Genomic DNA, 19,528 nt, shown 5'->3' on the forward strand with positions numbered 1-19,528 from the left:
CATAGGAATCCAAGCAGTCCGAGTAATAAGTTAAAAGCACATACATCTTAACAATTAGTGACCTATTACCCCAAATATTTCGCTCCTTCATTTGCCACATAATAAGACAATAATAATTGCATTCTTCCTCATAAGTTTCTCAGTATCTCAGTGTGGGGCCTGATCACTACTCTCTACTTTTGCCAGGTCCATAACAATATTCACATCCAAAAGGGAGATAAACTTTCCTCTTAGGTCTACTCACAACTCCCCAGTTCTCCACTCCTGTCGTTCCCCTCTGATCTCATATCCAGCAGAGTGTAGATTCCCCCTGACTTCCATCATGCTAGGGATCTTGTATGGGTCACTCTTCCCTTAGAGCCCTAGATCTCCATCCTCTTCGCTATTCCCTCAAGGGAATATGTTCTTCTCTGGTTATTTCCTCAGGAAAAGGAAAGTTTTCTTCACTCCACAGCATTGGTCCTTTCCTCTTGAAGGGAAGAGCCCTTGGAGGGCCCCACTCCCAAAGTGAGTGGTCTCCAGGATCACTAGCCCACAGGCTGGAGCTCCCTTCCTCTGCCAACTCCATCCTTGAAAAGGCAGAAATAAAAAAAACCAGATCCTGCCAATCCCCTGCCCCCCCCCCCCCCCCACACACACACTTTTATATCTCCTACTCAACCATTCTCACCAATCTCACACTCCGGATTCTTAAGGGCATCAACTCACCAACTCTTAACCCAAGCCACACTAACACATTACATTACAATGTTCACGTCTTTAAAATGCCATACAGTGGTAATTTACTATTTCTAAAAGTACAAATGTTAGCACATCTTTCACAAAGACGATAAATCTCGGGTCTTCCCCACCCAGAATATCTTGTGTGATTAGAAACCAAAAAGAGGGTCAAATCTGGAGGTTCCCCCCAGAGAAAAAAGGGTCAAAATTCTTCAGGGATGATGTGAGAAACTGATCAGCAGTAAAGGGAAGATTTAGTTTAAGTTATTGCTGCTGAAGGAGGTGCCACCATTTACTGAATGATTTGTATACTTTTTCACACAGGGATACTTATTGTGGAAAATTTTTACTGAATAAATATATCCCTTTTGTCTGAGTTATTTATTCTCTTACCAGAATTTCGATAAAGATTTAATCATGTTCATAAATTGTGCTAAATACAAATTATCTAAGGGAATTCACCAACTTTTTCTCAGCACTGTACATGGGAGACTATGCATCCATCAGAACTTCAGGATAGTACTGTACTTGTAGCCTGTAAGACTTCTAATTAATTCTGTCAATGAACCCTGCCAGACAGATCTGGCTGTATGGCTGCACGTTTCCACCAGGATATCTAACATTTTGTACTGCCCTATTTGCTCTTCATTCTGGAAGCCCCTAACACACAGGGATCCCAACTTTCAAATCTCTCCGCAGTACAGTATTTGACACATAAGTGGATGCAAGGAGATTACTGCTAGTATTTTAAAACTGTGCGGATGGAGATGTGTACAATGTGTTAAGTGTGAGAGAAGGATTACAAATACGAATGGAATGTATGAACAGCATAGATTAAAATAGGAAAAAAGATGGTGTAAATGTTTTATATGATGATGCTGGTATTTAGTTTTTAAAATATAAGCATGCTAATCCCTAGTGGGGAAAATATGTCCTGGACCTTTAAAAGCAAATTTTGAAGGCCAATCAGTGTCTATGCACATACAGAGAGATCTAGGTCTGATACTTGGCTCACATCTTCTGCTCCTTGGCGCTGGGGAGCTACAAAGGCAATGTTTAAGCCCCTGGAGGGAAGGGCGACATAGTCACTGCACAGTGGTGACACCTAGTGGCCAGATTTAGGGTCCATGATGACAGCATTCTGGAAGAAGCCCTGGAGCATGGCCCCCAGCTGAGGCCTGTTGTTGAACTGACTGGACTAATGTAAGTTGGGAAGGGGTACAAAATACAGGAAAAAAAACCCTAAGTAGTTGCAAATGAAGTCTAAAGGCGCCAGTTCCCAGCCCTTGTTCCGCTGAGCTGGAAGCCTAAAGAAAGAGGAAAAAAAACCTACCAAATTTAAAAAAAAACAACTACTTTGGCATGGAAAGTTTGAGCCTATTTTAGGGTTACTATCTGACAGAGCAAAAGTAGAGGGTATGTTCCAGATAAACTTTCCTATTTTTTCAACAAGCAAAAGTTTTTTAAAGTGTCAAAATCACTCTCATAAGTGTTGGAAGCTATGCATCTGTAGTAGAACTTGGCCCTAAACGTCCACCAGTTTCACATCATCCTCTAAAAGGAACAAATATATTTGAGTCTGAAAGCTAGTAGAGACAAATAAAATACGTATATGTATTTAGGTGAATAAGGGTGTAACACTCGGCTGACCGCATCCACCCTGGGTGACGCAGAGGCCACTGGACGCTGCTGGGATCTCGTCTCGGCAGGAATGCCACCATCTTGTGCTGGGCCTATCGTGCTGCACTTCCCCATCTCTGATCTTTCAAGGGCCCCGTGGCAGGAAAGGCTTGCCGGCACTCCTCTGATGACATCAGCATGCCTGGGTCTTTAAACCCCAGCCGTGCTCTAGTCTGGCGCCTTAGCAACAGATCTCCTACCTTGCCCACAGTGATTGTTGCTATTGTTCCTGTGCTCATCTTGCTTCCTTTGTCACCTTGTCATGCCTTGCCTTGTCTTCTTCTGCCATGTTGTCTTGTGCTTCTGCCCTGACCTTATCTCTCTGCCTCCATTTGCCTTGTCTTGATCCGCCCTTGTCTTGGTTCTCCTTGTCTGCCCTCTCCTTGTCTTTTGCCTGTCTGGTATTGACCTCTGCTGTGGACCCTGACCACTCTTTGATCGCTGCCTGCTCTGAGTCTTGGACTAAACCAGTTATTATCTGATTGCTGCCTGCCCTGACTCTTGGCCTGGACCCAGTTACTATCTGTTCCCTGCCAGCCCTAACCTCAGCCTGTACCTGGGCTCTCTATTTTTTTTTTTATTCCACTTTTCACAGTGCTTCAAAGTGGATTACATTCAGGTACTGTAGGTATTTCCCTATCCCCGGAGGGCTTACAATCTAAGTTTTTGTACCTGAGGCAATGGAGGGTAAAGTGACTTGCCCAAGGTCACAAGGTCTATCTCTCCGACCGCTCTTAAGAGGCATTCCCCTAAGTCCTGCTGGCCCCTGCAACCCAAGGGCTCAACCTGCGGGGAAGGAGGCCGGTACAGGTGAAGCTCCCATTCAGTTCCAAAAAGAGCGCTGTCCTCCAGCTGTCAGCATGAGCCTGGTAAGTTCACTTACTAGGCTGTGTCAACCACGCCGTAGCCCAAGGGCTCACCGACTGTGACAAAGGCTTTGTTGGCTGCTCTGTAAATGGCGTCGGTATGGTGGCTCCTGCTCTTGTGCCCTCTGTCATGGCCCCTCTTTTTAGGGGCCATGACAAATATATGTTTTTCCCCCAGCATACCTGCTTTTACAGTCATTGCTAATCAAGTTTTTGGATCTATTCGCCCTACAGAGGTCAAAAATAATTTGAGTGAATCAAGCTCTGTGGAACTGTGATAGTGGTTGAATATATATAGATGTAATATATATATAGTATTCTAGCCAATCTCTCACTTCTGTAAATATGAAATAAAGGTAAATTCCCAAAAATCTGTGTACTAACAGTTCCATAACAAATTAGCACTGAGTACACCAAACTTGTCCATTTTGTGTAAGCAATGTAAATCAATCAGATACCTCTGTATATGAAATAATAACTGATATTCAAAGCCTAGTGGTTTAGGGATTTAAAAGAGTTTTAAAAAATATTGATAATAAAATCTTCAGAGTAAAATCTGGAATTGATTTAGAGTGTGTTTTCCTACAGTACTTGCCTTTCAAAATACAGGGCCCATGTTTCAAAAGGTTTAGGTTCCTAACTTTTGGGGTTAGGCTCTTAAATTAATCATTTTGAAAATTTACCAGGGCTGAGTACCTAAATTTAAGCTAGTTTCATTAGACACCTACATATAGGGTCCTACAAAGTGGGAGTTACTGCAGGGAAATAAAGTTAGGAGCATAGCACTGATTTTCGACACTAGGCACCTAACTTAGGAGAGTAACTCGAGGCAAATGAATAGCAGGCCTAAATTTAGGTTCCTAAGTTTTAGGGTATCCTTGCCATGCCTTGCATTGTCTTGCCAGCTAAAAACTTAGAGGCCGATATTCAACACCATTAAGCCAGATAAGTTTGGACTTAGCCAGGTATGTGGCATGATTTCAATATTGGGCTGCGTTTAGTAGCCGCCAGTTATCTGAATAATTTGTTGTCTGGCTAAAATGTTATCTGGATAAGTGAAGGGCAGGACAGGAGTATTCTGGGGCAGAACAACTTATCTGGCAAACTTAGAGAATAACTTTCAAACCTATTTGCAGTAGAGCAGTTTTGCACATAAGTGGATAAGGAGAGATTTACCAAAATATTTTACAAACTGTGCAACAGGAGCTGCATAGTTTATCAAATACTGCATACTTCTGTTCTGAAAATACAAGCATATATTTCAGTACACACAAATATTTGTAATGCATTGAAAGCACATACTTTCCTTACCTATTTTATAAACATATGCATATATAATTGATGCGCAAAAAATATATATATATGTGTACGTAAAAACCTGATTTATATGCGTAGGCAGGAATATTTTAAAATATGCATATGACGCTGAAATCACCAGTTTGTCGATAACTCTGCCAGTTCACCCAGTCCATCTCCAGTTCATCTAGACCCTCTAGTACTTCACTCTGAAATCCTCCCAACTCACCCAGACCTCCCACCCAACAACAGCAGACAACAGATAAGTCTTATTTCAATTGGGCAAGTCAGTTAGCAGGTATAAAAGTGTGCGAATACATTGGCTAATGTATTCTCTTATAAAAGAGTAATTTCCACAGGTACCTCTTGACCTTGCTCTGAAATGCCCCTAGACCGTCCCTTTTTTGTGCCAGTAAATGTGCGCATGAAACCAAAAATACATACATACGTATCTTTTATGTTTATAAAATATCATATACGTGAATACAGGCTACTTATACATGTATATGCTAATATTCTATGCGTAGCCCCTTTGAAAATGTACTCATTAGCCAGATAAGTGCTGATATAATCTGGCTAAGTTAACTGGATAAGTTAGATTTGCTATTCTGCTGGTCTACAGTTTGCCAGATAAACTTACCAAGCTGACTATTAGATAAGCCACTGAATATCTCAGTCAAGTTAACTGGACAAATATATCCAGCTAACTTGATCAGCCATTTGGTATGTGCATGCATTTTAACTGAATTTGCAAAATGCAATGAATAAGGGTCAATTTGTTTCATTCCTGAATTAAACAAATCTTATTCATTTAATTTGGTTAAAACTTCTGGTCAAGCCTATGCCTAATCCCAAAACCAAGGCCACACCTAGAGCACAGGCCAAAGCCCAAAGCAGGGGCTATGGCCTAGGCCTGAACATGACACCAGAGCCTTGGCTGAAACAGGACAGGGCCCCCCCAAAAAATGTTTTCCCGTTTACCTGATCCATCAGGTATCCATAGCCATAGCCAGGCTGGGTCCCGATGCCTGGGCCTCTGACCAGGCCCAGGCCCAGGCTCAGCTTCGAAGCCCGACCTGGACCTGTGTCCCGATCCCTGGGTCTTTGCCTAGACCAAGGATCTGGGCCCAGGTCTGATGCCATGGTCTGGCCTAGAGCCCAGGTCCTGATATTGAGGCCTGTTCCAGATCCAGGCCCAATGCCAAGGTTTGACCTGGAGGCCGAGTCCTGACACCTGGACCTTGGCCTAGGCCTGATGCCATGGACTGGTAAGGAGGACGGGTCCCAATGCTGGGGCCTCTGCCAAGACCCAGGCCCAATGCTGGGACTCAGCCCAGAGGCCCAGCCATTGGGACCCAGCCTCCATGTCAGGTCCCAGCATTGGGCCTGGGTCTAGGCCAAAGCCCCGGCATCAGGACCCATCCTCTGGGCCAAGCTGTGACATTGGACCTGTGCCCAGGTCCTAGCATAGGCTGAGACCCAGGTGATGGAATTTGGTGTTGGGACCCAGCTTCCACATTGGGCCTGGGTCTGGGCCCTGGCATAGGCCAAGGTCCAGGCATTGAAACCCAACCTCTTAGTCGGGCCTGGGTCCATGCTGAAGCCCAGGCATTGGGACCCAGCCTCCAAGCTGGGCCCCCACATCAGAGATGGGTCCATGTAGAGGCCCCAGCATCAGGACCTGTCCTCCATGCCAGTCCATGGCCTCTGGCCTAAGCCAAGATCCAGGCATCAGGACCCGGCTTCCAGGTCAAACCCCAGCATTTGGCCTGGATCTGGGACAAGCCTCAATATCAGGACCCAGGATCCAGGACAAGCTGTGGCATCAGGCCTGGACCCAGGCCCCTGGCCCAGGCATTGGGCCTCGGTGTTGGGCCTGGGTCAGGGCTCCGGCCTAGGCCAAGGGTCAAGTATCAAGACCCAGCCTCCAGAATGGGCGCAGGCCTCGGCCAGTATCTGGTACTGGTTAAGGGCCAGCCCTTTTGTCAGGCCTCATCTGAGGCCCAGGCATTGGGACCTGGTCTATGGTACAGTCCCTGGCACTGGGTCTGGATCCATGCTCCAGCCTAGGCTGAAGCCCAGACTTCAGAACCTGGCTTCTGGGCCAGGCCCCAGCATTATGCCTGTGCCTGGAATGAGGCCTCCAGACTAGGACCCAGTGTCGAGCCCAGTCTCTGACCTAGGTCAAGGCTGAGGCCCCAAGGTCCAGCTTAGGCCCTGGCACCAGGACTAGGCCTCTAAGCCTGAGCTTTCTATATAGCCTAAGCCAAGGGCACAGTGACTTACCATGGCCTCAGCCTACCCGAAGCTTCAGCCTGGGCCTAGGCCTTGCCAGCAGATCACTACCAGACCGGGCAAGTGGGAGCTGGGGGGGGGGTTAGGATCCTGGCCCCAGCATTTTTCCAGATGGGAAGGATGGTTGGTGGGATCAGGAGGCCTTGAGAGGTCCCTTTTCCTTTTTTTTTTTTTTTGTGGAGAAGGGGTTTGATTTGGGGTTGTTTTTTTAAATGAAAGAAATGAATCAAACAGTAAATGAATTGAAATTTGTGTGGGAAAAAAATCTCTCAAAAATGAATTTTTTACCCCTGCATGTCCCTATCAGCCATATAACAGCTGAATATGGACACCTTAGGGTCCTAACTTCTCAGTGTCCTGAACCTCTCACGCTTCTCTTCACTCATGCAGTTAGCCATTGGCGATGCTGGGGTTCCACTGCAAGGGAGGAGGTTTAGTCTCCCGGACATTAGGAGCATGGGTGGAAATCCAATCTGCAACAGTCTTTCGTCTCATTAGTTGAGATACTCATTCCTTTCATCTTGAACAGAGGCAAGCAGGACACTAGGTTGGAGTTCAATTAATAAATTTACTGTAACTTAAAATAGGATCCATACCAAAATAACAAAAATCTTAAGAATACAGAAAATGAAAACCCTTAATGCCGCAAAGTCTTTCTCCATCTTTGACCTCTGAGTTATCATCCCTTCCCAGTGATGGGGAAAAATAGGAACATGTCTTCTTCAAAGAAGACAGAGAAGTGGAGGTAGAAAAAAAACTCTCTCCTATCCAAGGAAATGAAAAGTCTTCTCAAAACCAGTTCTCACACTTTACCAACCACAGTCCCCACTGTTAACTGGACACAGAGAAATGTAGGTCCCAATCCCCTCAGGCAGGGGTGTTTGTGCTCCTGAGCTGAAGCAGGTCAAGAAAACAACCAATTCTCTTTTAAAAGACAAAAATTATCTCTTCTTCTCTTCTCAAACTGGATAGTCCCTTTTCTAGGTCTGTTAAGGCAACTGGTAAGCACGGCCTGAAATAGGGGAACCACCAATCTTAATGCTCCATAAACAAGACTACATCCAATCACTCCTTAAACGTGCTCAGCTCCGTTTGTATAGGGGAACTTGACCAATTTCAGCACTGAGATTCAAAACACACTGAGCTCCTAAATTTTGGTTCCTAATTTAGGGACCTATTTTCAGCCAAATTTTGGATTCTAAGTTTTCAGTTGAAAATTCACCTAAATTTAGAATTCAAAGGAAACTGGTTTCCTATATTTAGATACTCCAAATGCTAGGAGTCTAAACTCTTTGAAAATTGGTCTTGTAGTTATAACCTCTAGATTACTGTGCCTTATACAATGACATGACTTTCCTCTGCTCAAAATGAGATTTAATGTACTGATCCAAATTGCTAACTCCTTTCCCAGCACAGGTTTTGCCCACATTCCTGCATTTGCAATATTGGTAGGCAACTGGCAATAATAATGACATACAAAAGAAAATGTTTTCATCCTTTTTTACTCCATCTTAATTTGAAAATAATGAATTAAACCTAAGTAGACCTCCATCTACGAACAATAAAGTCTGTTCACCATCCCTTTTGACTGTGTTGCGGTCAGAAGGCAATTGCCAAACCAGATATGTTTGCATAAAACAAATAACAGGTGATCAGAACAGTCTGATATGGCTGAATATTGTACGTGTATTCAGCTAAGTAAAGTAGGCAAAGTGATTACTTCGACTCACCCTTACTGGAAATGGATTATTATTATTATTATTATTATTATTATTAATAAGGAATAAAGTCCTCTTGTTGACCAAGTAATTCACTTTGCTAGACTTCCAAGAGTATCACCTTCTTAAAAGTTGCAACTTTAGAAAATCACTCAAATTTCACTCTTTAGAGGTTCAGCCAGTTGAGAAACATAAGTGTACAGAATATGCAAATGTACAAAATGTCCAAGTTCAAGTTCAGTAGCTGAGTGCACTTATCATAGCTAATTCAATGAGATGACAACACTTTTCCTGCTCATTTCATTTCTAGCCTGAAGAAGAGAGGATTAGTTCTTGAAAGCTGGTCAAAGACATGCTTTAAATTAGCCCAATAAAAAGATATCGCCTTATATCTATTCTTGTTTTTATTTGTTAACCTTTATTTCTGTGCATGGACTAAGCTGGCAGCCAAATTACTTTACTCACTGGTCTTTTGTTTTGCCTCAGGTATTTACATTTAGGAGATGCCTACGCCCAAAGAGGATAATTTTCAGCCGTGTAAACTCTATGAGGCAGATTTTAAAACCTGCGCACGGCCTACATACCCGGTGCGCCAAATGTATAAAATCCAGGGTCAGCGCGTGCAAGGGGTGCACACTTGTGCACCTTGCACGCGCCAAGCACTAGGGGAGCCCCAATGGCTTTCCCTGTTCCCTCCGAGGCCGCTCCAAAATCGGAGCGGCCTCGGAGGGAACTTTCCTTCCACTTCCCCACCTTCCCCACCCTTCCCCTACCTAATCCACCCCCCAGCCCTACCTAAACCCCCCCTAACCTTTATTTCAGAAGTTGCGCCCCTGCCTCGCCCCCACCCCTTCCCTTTCATGAAGCCCCGGGAAATACGCGCGTCCCGGGGCTTGCGCGCATCACCAGGCCTATACAAAATAGGCTCGGTGCGCACAGGAGCAGTCCTGAGGATTTACGTGTGTAACCCTTTTAAAATCCACCCCTATGGGTCCTTTCATTGTGGAAGCAAACATGTTCTTGCACTTTGACAATTATTCCAGGAAAACTATTCCCATACATTTACACCTGCAAATGTGTGCAGATACTGTCTCTGGCAGAATTTACGCACACACTTTTTAAAATTAAAGTGTGTGTGTAAGTACAATCCCCACCCAGACTCCACTCTCCAGGATGCAGGAAAACGCACATGCATACAAAGGGCCGGATTTTCGGAGGATTTCCGCGCGTAACCAGTCATACGCGTGCTGGGTCTATTTTCAAAAGGCCCAGCGACGTGCGTAAAGCCCCAGGATGCATGTAAGTCCCGGGGCTTGCAAAAAGAGGCGGTCTGGGGGCGGGGCAGGGCGTGGCCAGAGGCCTCTGTATGGCTGCTGTGCCCAGGGGTGAAGTAAATTTTAAAACAAGAAAAAGAAAATGAAAAAGTTAGGGGGGAAGGGAAGGTGGGGTGGGGGGTAGGGAAGTTCCCACCGAGGCTGCTCCTAATTCAGAGTGGCCTGGGAGGGGATGGGGAAAGGCAGTGCGGCTCGGCACGCGCAAGGTCCATAATTGTGCACCTCCTTGCACGCGCTGACCCCCGATTTTATAACATGCACGCATGTTATAAAATCGGGTGTACATGTGTGCACCGGGTAGCACGCACACATGAACGACAGCGTGCAAGTTTGAAAATCTACCCCAAAGTGTACATGTTCATTTTGTCATCAGCATATTGAGTGGGCAATTTTAGAAGATGACATAGCTGCCTTTTTAAATTACCTTCAACGAGTCTGGTCTACACTGTAAGGGCTATCGTTTTTGTCAGGGATTATTGGCAAGCCTCAGAAACCTGACAGAGACTCCATACTCCCAACTACTGCAGTAGCACTGTGGTGTCTGCATTTTTTCAGATGAAACATTTCATCTGAAAACCGTAGATGCTGCCACAGCTACCAGCAGCAACAGCAGGAAATCAGTACTGCCAGCAGCATGGATCCTCCATGAGACTCCAAGCCTTGACAAATAATAATCCCCCCAAAAAATAATACCTGTAATTGCTGTCTCCAGTGTCTGTGTGGAAAAATAATGTATTTGCTAAAACTGAAGTAAGCCCATCCTGGTGGCACTAAATTATATGTTATGGTTATCTTGGATTCTTTCAGAGTCTGAAAGATCCAGAACGATGGCAAAACTCACTTTTCCCAACCAACATATTATTTTCTTCCTGTCAGACAGGACTTGTATAAGAAAAGAAACTGAGTTAGAGATTAAAGCCCTTCATATGTCCTAATTCATCGGCCAACCACAGCATGGGCCAGTGCTGATCTAGTCTCTTCCAGTTTCTCACCTCAGAGCAAGGTCAGTAATGTAGTAAGTACCATCTAGTGGTGCAGGGTGGCATTTCACTCTGTAATTTCTTGGGCCTTTCTTTTTCAACTGAATGCACAAGCACTGTCCTATTTTTTTTACAGTAGCAAATAACTTTTAAAGCCATTTTCAGCACATAGATCACAGAAGGTCTAAGCTGCATCCTTGCAGGGATGGTCTTTCTAGTTCTGGATTTAGAGTTTTGATAGAAGTGCAGTGAAGGTTACACCTAAAACGTAGGGATGTGCTGCTATTAAATATCTGTTTTTATTTTTGTTTTGTTTTCTTTTTATTTGTTGTGTATTCTGTTCATTTTTGTTGTAGTATGCACTAAAGTTAGACACATCCCACATGCATTCTTTGATGGAGGTAAAAGCTAAACTATTGAGAATTTCTGAAAATCCTGACAATACTGAGATAAAATCAGAAGAGGACTTCACTAAGAGCCATAAATCTGCAGTGCTATATATGGTGGAAAGCTGTACAGATACTTGCATTTTCAGTGTTAAAGCATCCAAACTACAGATCTGTGTCTCTTTTAACTGAACTTCTGAAGTTGCATGGGAAACTATCCTATACAATAAAATTGCTGAAGGTATTTGATGAGCTGATAGCTACACAGCAATCTATAATCCAGTTCATGCCAATTACTAACTTTTAGATAAATGAGAGTTCAAGCTTTGAAACCTTGTGGCACCTGGATGTCTAAATTGCAAATTTAATCCTTCAAGGAAGGATGGGATGTGCTTTTTTTTTTTACAGCAAATAGGAAATCTCAACAAAATGCTCTCTATTTGTTTCTTTATGTTTTGAAAACAAACCAAAGAAAAACAAACATTCCATATTTTTTATTTTTATTTTCAATAAGAAAAAGGTTTTTTAAAAAAAACCCTGCACCTGCCACCAAAAACTAAAACTAATTCCCCAAGTCCTCTCTCCATTTTGAAATATGGCAACGGTGGGGCAGGAGCACTGAGTATTTCCCCTGTCCCCTTTAGAGCCCAGAGATAAAGAGACAGGGGAATTCCATGGGGATGGGAGAGGCTTGGAAGGCTTTGGTTTAAGGTGTAGGTATTTGGGGGGTGGGATATGGGGAAAGGACTAGATCTTTTTTTTCTTTTTGAAAATTAAACTAAAAGCAAAATGAAAAAGAAAAAAAGAAAAGAAAAAAATCCATCCCTCAAAATGTAAGCATACAAAATCTGTCTTCCCCCTCCCCACCAATGAAACAGACTGAACAAAATGAAAAAAACCTGCACATCTCTAGAGTCTACTGATTGCCACATTTTTATACATAGTAACAGTATAACTTGTGCCTTTCTTCTAACTTTCCTCTACCAGCCCTAACCTTCATCCCTTGCTCCCCCATCCCTCAACTCACCATCCCTTTGCCAGCCAGGAAAAATCAAATACAGCATTGAATATGTAGCAGGCTTATTACACAGCATATTTCCAAGTGCCAAAGTGGCTGGTGCGCTATCCACCTGAACTGACAGGAGCTGTTTAAACCCTGACCTCCTGCTACCTGGAGCAAATTCTGCCTCGGAGAGAGGGGAGAAAGGGCAAGCAGAATGGCTGCTGAAAGCAGAAGGCAGCGCAGCCTGACAGCAGTGCCAGGCTGACAATCAGGGAACCGCCACCTTCCCATTTGCATTTAACCTGCACTTGAGATCAAAAGATTTTTTCTTCAAACTGAGGAGGGGGCAGGTTGTTGTTTTTTTGGGGTGAGATCTTTTTTACTGAAAGCTAAGGTGACTGGCAGGAAGAGGTACTTTTGTCTCTTTTAAGAGCCTGCTGTAAAAATTCTATGAAAACAGCAAAGGCAAATCTCCCTTTGTGGCATACATGAATATAAATATTGAACAGCATGTCTCCTGTTTGAAATGCAGGAACTTCAGGTTCTTGTCAAACGCATAACTCATGTTTGATTCTTTGAAACTCCAGAAAAGAATGCACCTGTGAGAACACGTGGCACCGAGCACAGCAATAACCTTAGTAAGTTTTTGTCTTACGACCGTGGTGCTAAACGCTGGGCAGCTCCCAGCCTGAGCGCGTGCGCAGAGGATGCAGTGCGGCCAGGACGCCTCAGTCTGAAACCCCAGTCAGCACTACAGTACCTGTTCTGGTTTGATGGGCTCCGTAGTTGTGAAGATGTCCGAGTAATGCTGCCTCTCGAAGACTCGATCCAACACTTCCAGTTGCTGCTGAGTAAAGAGGTCTCCTCGCATCTGTTTCCTGAGGAAATCTCTGCCGGGGAGCGAATGACCATTTGATACTGGAGATTCCTGAATACCTTTCAAACAGGAGGACAGACAAAAGAATAAATAAGTAATCAAACAGCTATCGCATGATATCAATCCCATCTAATTGTCAGGATTTCGTTACTATTTTAGATTCTTTTAATGCAGTTGATTCTTTAAATATAAGTAGATTGCTGCCAAGGATGAAACCATTAACTTGTGTATTAGATCTTGGTCCTTCTTGGTTGATTAAGTCCATTAAGGAAAGGATCTTAAATTTGCATCACTGTTAGAGGGAAATCTACAAAGCATCCTGAAACAGGCTGAGATTCACCCCTTTATAAAAAAAAAAAAAGAAAACTCAAGATTAGAACAAACCTGAAAACCACAGGTTTACTTCTAATATTCTCATTTTGGGCAAGAATATAGAATAGCCTAGATTTTTTGGACTCTGGCTTGTGGCCAGGCTTCAGTACATTGACTGCTTTAGTTAATGATGGGTGAGGGTCTCTGACTGTGTGTGGGCCTCTGCCTATGTGTGCATATGCATGGATGCCTGTATCTGTCTGTCTGTGCCTGCCTGTGTTTGTGCCTATGCTTGTCTGCATGTGCGTACCTGTGTCTGTTTGCCTATGTGTTGGGGGAGGCCCATACATGTGTGTATATGTGTGTTTTAGGGGAGGGGGGCTGTGTATGTGGGTGCCCATGCCTGTGTGTGTCTGCCTCTGTGTGTGTGCATATGTGAGCCTATGTGCAAACCAGTGTGTGCACTTTTGTGAACTTGTGTGTGTTTGTGAATGCTTATATGTGTGTTCCTATGCCTACCTGTCCCTGTTTTTGGGAGTGAGAGAGACAGGGCTTCACAAAACAGAGCATATTAGTGAACAGTACATGGCATTGCCTGGTTGTCTGATCAATAAAGCCTGTTTGTGTGTATGCATGCTTGTGCTTATGGGTGTGTGTGCCTATGCCTGTATGTTTGCATGGGGACATGTCCCTGTGTCTGTCTATGTCCTCTGTATGCCTGTATATGTGGGTGGGTGCCTATGCATGTGTGGGTGGGGGCCTGTGTGCGTGTGTGTGTGTATGTACCTGTGCCTATGTGTGTATGTGTGTTTGCATTCATGCCGGTGTGTGTGTGTGTGTCTATGTTTGTATGTGTGTGTGCAGACAGGGCATATTGTCTTTGCCCAGTACACCTTCCACTGTTCCAGGCGCTACCTGATTGCCACAGAAACTATGTGACTGACCAACACAAGATTTTGAAATATATAGATTATGTTTATACAGCTGAGAGTTTATTAACTCATTTGGGATAAAATGTCAAATTCATGAGGATAATATCTAATTTTACCTTCAAATGTATCGTGTATAGCAGTGAATGATGACATAGACTTAATTAGCATCTCAGAGACATGGTGGAAGGAGGATAACCAATGGGACAGTGCTATACCGGGGTACAAATTATATTGCAAAGATAGGGAGGAGCACCTTGGTAGGGTGGGGCTTGTTTTTCTCTGGGATGGCATAGAGTCCAACAGGATAAGGATCCTGCAAGAGACTAAAGCCCAAATTTTCAAAGCACTGCACGCGCTAAAACCGGGGGCTAAGCATGTGGTCGGGCCTTGAGCGCGCCAAGCGCATTTTAACAATGGCCCAGCCACGCACATATCCCCCAGTATGTGCAGAAGTGCTGGCCTGTCTCAATGGGGCAAGCCGAGGGCATGGTCTGGGTGGAGGGAAGAGGGGCAGGGGCTGGCGGGCACGCATAACTTACTTCTGATCCGATGCTACTAATGCTGGTAATAAGCAGTGGCTATTCTCTAAGTCAGGGGTGGGCAAGTCCGGTCCTCGAGGGCTGCAAACCAGTCGGGTTTTCAGGATACCCCTAATGAATATGCATGAAATAGATTTGCATACAACTGAGGCAGTGTGTATGCAGGTCTCTCTCATGCATATTCATTAAGGATATCCTGAAAACCCGACTGGTTTGCAGCCCTCGAGGACCAGAATTGCTCACCCCTGCTCTAAGTCAACTTGATCAATAACAGTTTATGGACTTCTCCTCCAGGAACTTATCCAAACATTTTTTAAACCCAGGTATGCTAATTTCTTTTACCACATGCTCTGACAATGAATTCCAGAGCTTAATTGTGCATTGAGTGAAAAAGAATTTTCTCTGATTTGTTTTCAATGTGCTACTTGCTAACTTCATGGAATGCCCCCTAATCTTTGTATTAACTGTAAGAGTAAATATCAATTCATATTTACCTGTTCATGATTTTTTTACCTCTATCGTTTCCCCCCTCAGCCATCTCTTCTGCATGCTGAACAGCCCTAACCTCTTTAGCCTTTCTTCATAGGAAAGCCATTCCATCCCCTTTATCATTTGATCGTATTTCTCTGTGCATTTTTTAGTGCAAGTATATATATTTTGAGATACTGTGACCAGTCTTGCACACAGTACTCAAGGTGCGGTTTCTCCTTGAAGCGATACAGAGGCATTATGATATCCACCATTTTATTCATCATTCCCTTCCTAATAATTCCTAACGTTCTGTTTGCTTTTTTGTCTGCCACAGCACACTGAGCTGACGATTTCAATATATTGTCCACTGTGACACCTGGATCTTTTCCCTGGGTGGTAATCCCTAATCTGGAACCTAACATCGTGTAACTACAGCATGGGTTACTTATTCTCTATGTGCATCACTTTGCACTTGGCCACATTAAATTTCGTCTGCCATATTTATGCCCAGTCTTCCAGTCTTGCAAAGTCCTCCTGCAATTTATCACAATCTGCTTGTATTTTAACATTCTGAATACCTTTGTATCATCCACAAATTTGATAACCTCACTCCTCATATTCCTTTCCAGATCATTTATAAATATATTGAAAAGCACCGGTCCACCTACAGATCCCTGAGGCACTCCACTATTTACCTTTCTCCACTATGAAAACTGACCATTTAATCCTACTCTCTGTTTCCTGTTTAACCAGTCTGCTATTTATTTATTTAGATTTATATTCTGGTTTTCAGCACTTCAAAGCAGATTATATTCATAAACACCATATAAATAAAGAGGTCAATATTCAGTGCTACTTAGCTGGATAAGTAGGGACCACAAAAGGACACTGCCTCTTATCCTATGACTTTTCAGTTTTCTTAGAAACCTCCCATAAGGGATTTTATCAAATGCCTTCTGAAAATCCAAATATACTACATCTACCAGCTCAGTTTTTTCCACTTGATTATTAACCCCTTCAAAAAATGTATCAGATTTGTAAGCAAGACTTCCCTTGGATAAATCCATAGCAGTGTGAGTAGTAGTTATTTTTGGGCCTGTGACTTTAAGAGGCCTTCTGGGGACATCCTGATGTTCCCAGAAAAATAACACTACCACTTTCAAATGCACTAAAATAATGAGGCTGATATTTTTTTTCAGACTGCTGCATTATTTTATTTGCATAGGAATTTCTATGCATTAGTTGCTCTGCATGGATTTATAAAATTTATGTATGTAGATTGCACACAATGCTACTAATGATAACAGGGGTGTGTTTTGGACCAAAATATTGTGCAATATTGTGAATAGCATGTGATATCGCAGCCATATTCCGCAATAAATGTTGTTTTACATGCATTAGGGCCTTATCTCAGCTTAGTAAACCTAGGCCTTAGATTGTAAGCCCTCTGAGGACAGGGAAGTACCTACAGTATCTGAATATAATTCGCCTTGAGCTACCAATGAAAAGAAGTGAGCTAAATCTAAATAAATGTTACCTGGGTTGTTTCTAAGCTTCCAAACTGTTTAGACTGTTAATATCTATGTGAAAAGTAATAAAATTAAGTCTTAACCCCAAAAAAGACAGATAGACCAATATTCAGTGCTATTTGTTCAGCTAACCTCTAGATTCATGAAAATACTATAAATAAATATAGTGGAAATAGTGTCCGCGATAAAAAAAAATGGGCATGTTAAGGCAAATTATAGAGTTACCACATCGATAAATATTGCAATGCACAGAACATTATTCATATTATTTGCTTTTAACTCATACCCACAGCAGAGAGAGAGTGAGAGAGAGAGAGACACTCTATATAGTGTTAAATTGACATTATATATATATATATATATATATATATATATATCACTGTAAGAGGATACACTTACAACTTGGAGCAGGTTTGAGGGGTGCTTTTACATACACAGAGGAATTAACTGCAAATTAGCTATGACTGATGAATTTCTATCATTTGAATCAATGTAAGGTACCAACAAGAGGAATTGATTACTACAAAGCAGTCTCTACATCATTGTACAAATCAACTCCTCTTGTTGGTCCTAGGAGATCCAAGAGATACATTCTCCGGTTTCAGCCATAGCACTTCACTGCTTGACTATTTAGGACATTGTTTTGTTTTTTTTTTCAATTAGGAATGCCAAGTATTGAGCTAGACAAACATTTTCAGGTCATTGCAATTCTGTAGATGAGACGTGAACTTGTGGCATTTGATATTTATAGGTCTACACAGTGATGTGTATGAGGGTACAAAGGTATATAAAGATACAGTGTATCTTTAAACCCTCTATTCCAAATCAAGTGATATGTAATAGACCTATTGCTGAGTGTAGTCAACCATAACTTATAAAATTAAAATTCTGGTAGCTAGCTGCATAGTAGCAAAAGGCCAGTGAGCCCCTGTCTACCGAGTGTGGAGATGCTGGCTTTGAATTTCAGGTTAAACTAATGTTATTCACAATCGGGCTTTGAAGACAAAACATTGAACAAAGGGGTAGAGGGGGAATCAAATAAATAACCTATGATATAAAGTGACTTGAAAAATGCATAGTATTATAAGAATTCACATGAGTAGTTTAGAAGATCAAAAGAATAAAAGTTATTCCTTTATAATTAAGAACAGTGTACTGTAGTGAATTACTTTCACTAGAAACAGTAGGAGAAGCACTTGCCATTGGCCATTTTACTGCAGGTTACTTTGGAATGTCTCTGTTTCTCACTGCGTTCAATGGAACTTCAAGAATATAGTGAACTAGCATGGGACTTATATACTCAAACTCGCTTTAAATATTATTTTAGCATATGTGTGCTAAAAAAAATGTAATGTGCATGCTCAAATATCATTTAAGATGTGATACATACAATCTTTTATTGCACTTGCTAAAAATTCCCTAAATAGTGTGTATGATTTGATTTTAGTGAAAAGTGGTACATCATAAATAAACTTTAATTTTAACCCAGAAATCTCTCATTCTTTCTATGATCACCCTGTAATGTTGGAACATGACAGCTGTTCATGATGAAATCTCAGAACACCTGCAGTTGTCTTTGGACGAAATAACTTCAGCAATAATAGCAATGGCCAACTCCATACACCAGCAAAGCAAGTTCAAGTTACCTACAACGTGCTACATCCCCTGAAGCTACTAATCATGCAGACTTGGCAATTTCAGAGGACCACAGGTGGAAAGGCTGCAGAAGAACATCCAACCTTGGGTGGGAAGAAGCTACATTGTAAGCATCCCTCCTAGTTCCTGCTTCATGCCATCTGTGGGGAACTTACAGATCAACTTCTGTAGCCCTTTTCTCTCTTACAAACCTGTTCATCACATCTGAGATCATACAGGACAGAGAACACATGCAGTTCAACTCTGTAGCACAGTCATGGTTTTTGACTGGAATTTGTGGAATGGACTTTATTTATAGTTATTACAAAATTGTGCCTTATACAATGTGCAGAGTGTGCAATCATGTTTGTAAAATAATTGCCATCGGTGAACCTTTGGTTTGAAAATGCATGGAATTTTTTGGGACTTGTTCAAGTGTGTTTCATACTATTTTTTGTCTGACTTTCTTCTCTCTTTCGCTCAGTCTCTTCATTTCCTGTCTCTTCCCCTATACTCTACTTCATATCTCCCACAACAACTGTTGCTTTATCACCTCATCTCCTCCATCTGTAACCCCAAATAGCTGAGACCTTAAAGTAGCATGTGAACTAAAGGGTTAACATCTAGTCTGAGGCAGGGTGCTTGAAGACACAAGAAGGTCAGCTCTTCATGTCCTGGCTCACAACTGGAAGATTTCCTTCCCTGGCTTCCAAGGGATGGATTTGTTGGGTCCGGCCAGCACACTTTCTGATGGCAATTTATCTTCTTCTTGGCAGACATTTGAGGTACATGTATTTGATCTGGTTTTAACTCTCCCGGAGGTCTTCTTTCTACTTTTCTCCTGGGATCCAGGTGCTCCCTCTGTCCTCAGCATTTACAGGCTGTCATGTTTACTTTTATTTAGGTTTTCAGCAAGAGAGCTGGGCCATTAGGAAAAGAGAACTATTCATGGGCC

The 19,528-nt window shown here is 42.7% G+C and overlaps 1 protein-coding gene across 2 annotated transcripts in view; it reads right to left on the reverse strand.

The window, feature by feature from the left end:
- PAX5 (paired box 5) overlaps positions 1–19,528 on the reverse strand; it is a 752,119-nt gene that overhangs the window by 481,723 nt on the left and 250,868 nt on the right. For both annotated transcript variants that reach the window (XM_029602903.1, XM_029602894.1), the window contains exon 6: positions 13,039–13,214. In XM_029602903.1, coding sequence (XP_029458763.1) covers positions 13,039–13,214 — 176 coding nt within the window. The remainder of the gene's footprint in view (positions 1–13,038; positions 13,215–19,528) is intronic.

This window comes from Rhinatrema bivittatum, chromosome 1 (assembly GCF_901001135.1).
Source record: "Rhinatrema bivittatum chromosome 1, aRhiBiv1.1, whole genome shotgun sequence".
NCBI lineage: Eukaryota > Metazoa > Chordata > Amphibia > Gymnophiona > Rhinatrematidae > Rhinatrema > Rhinatrema bivittatum.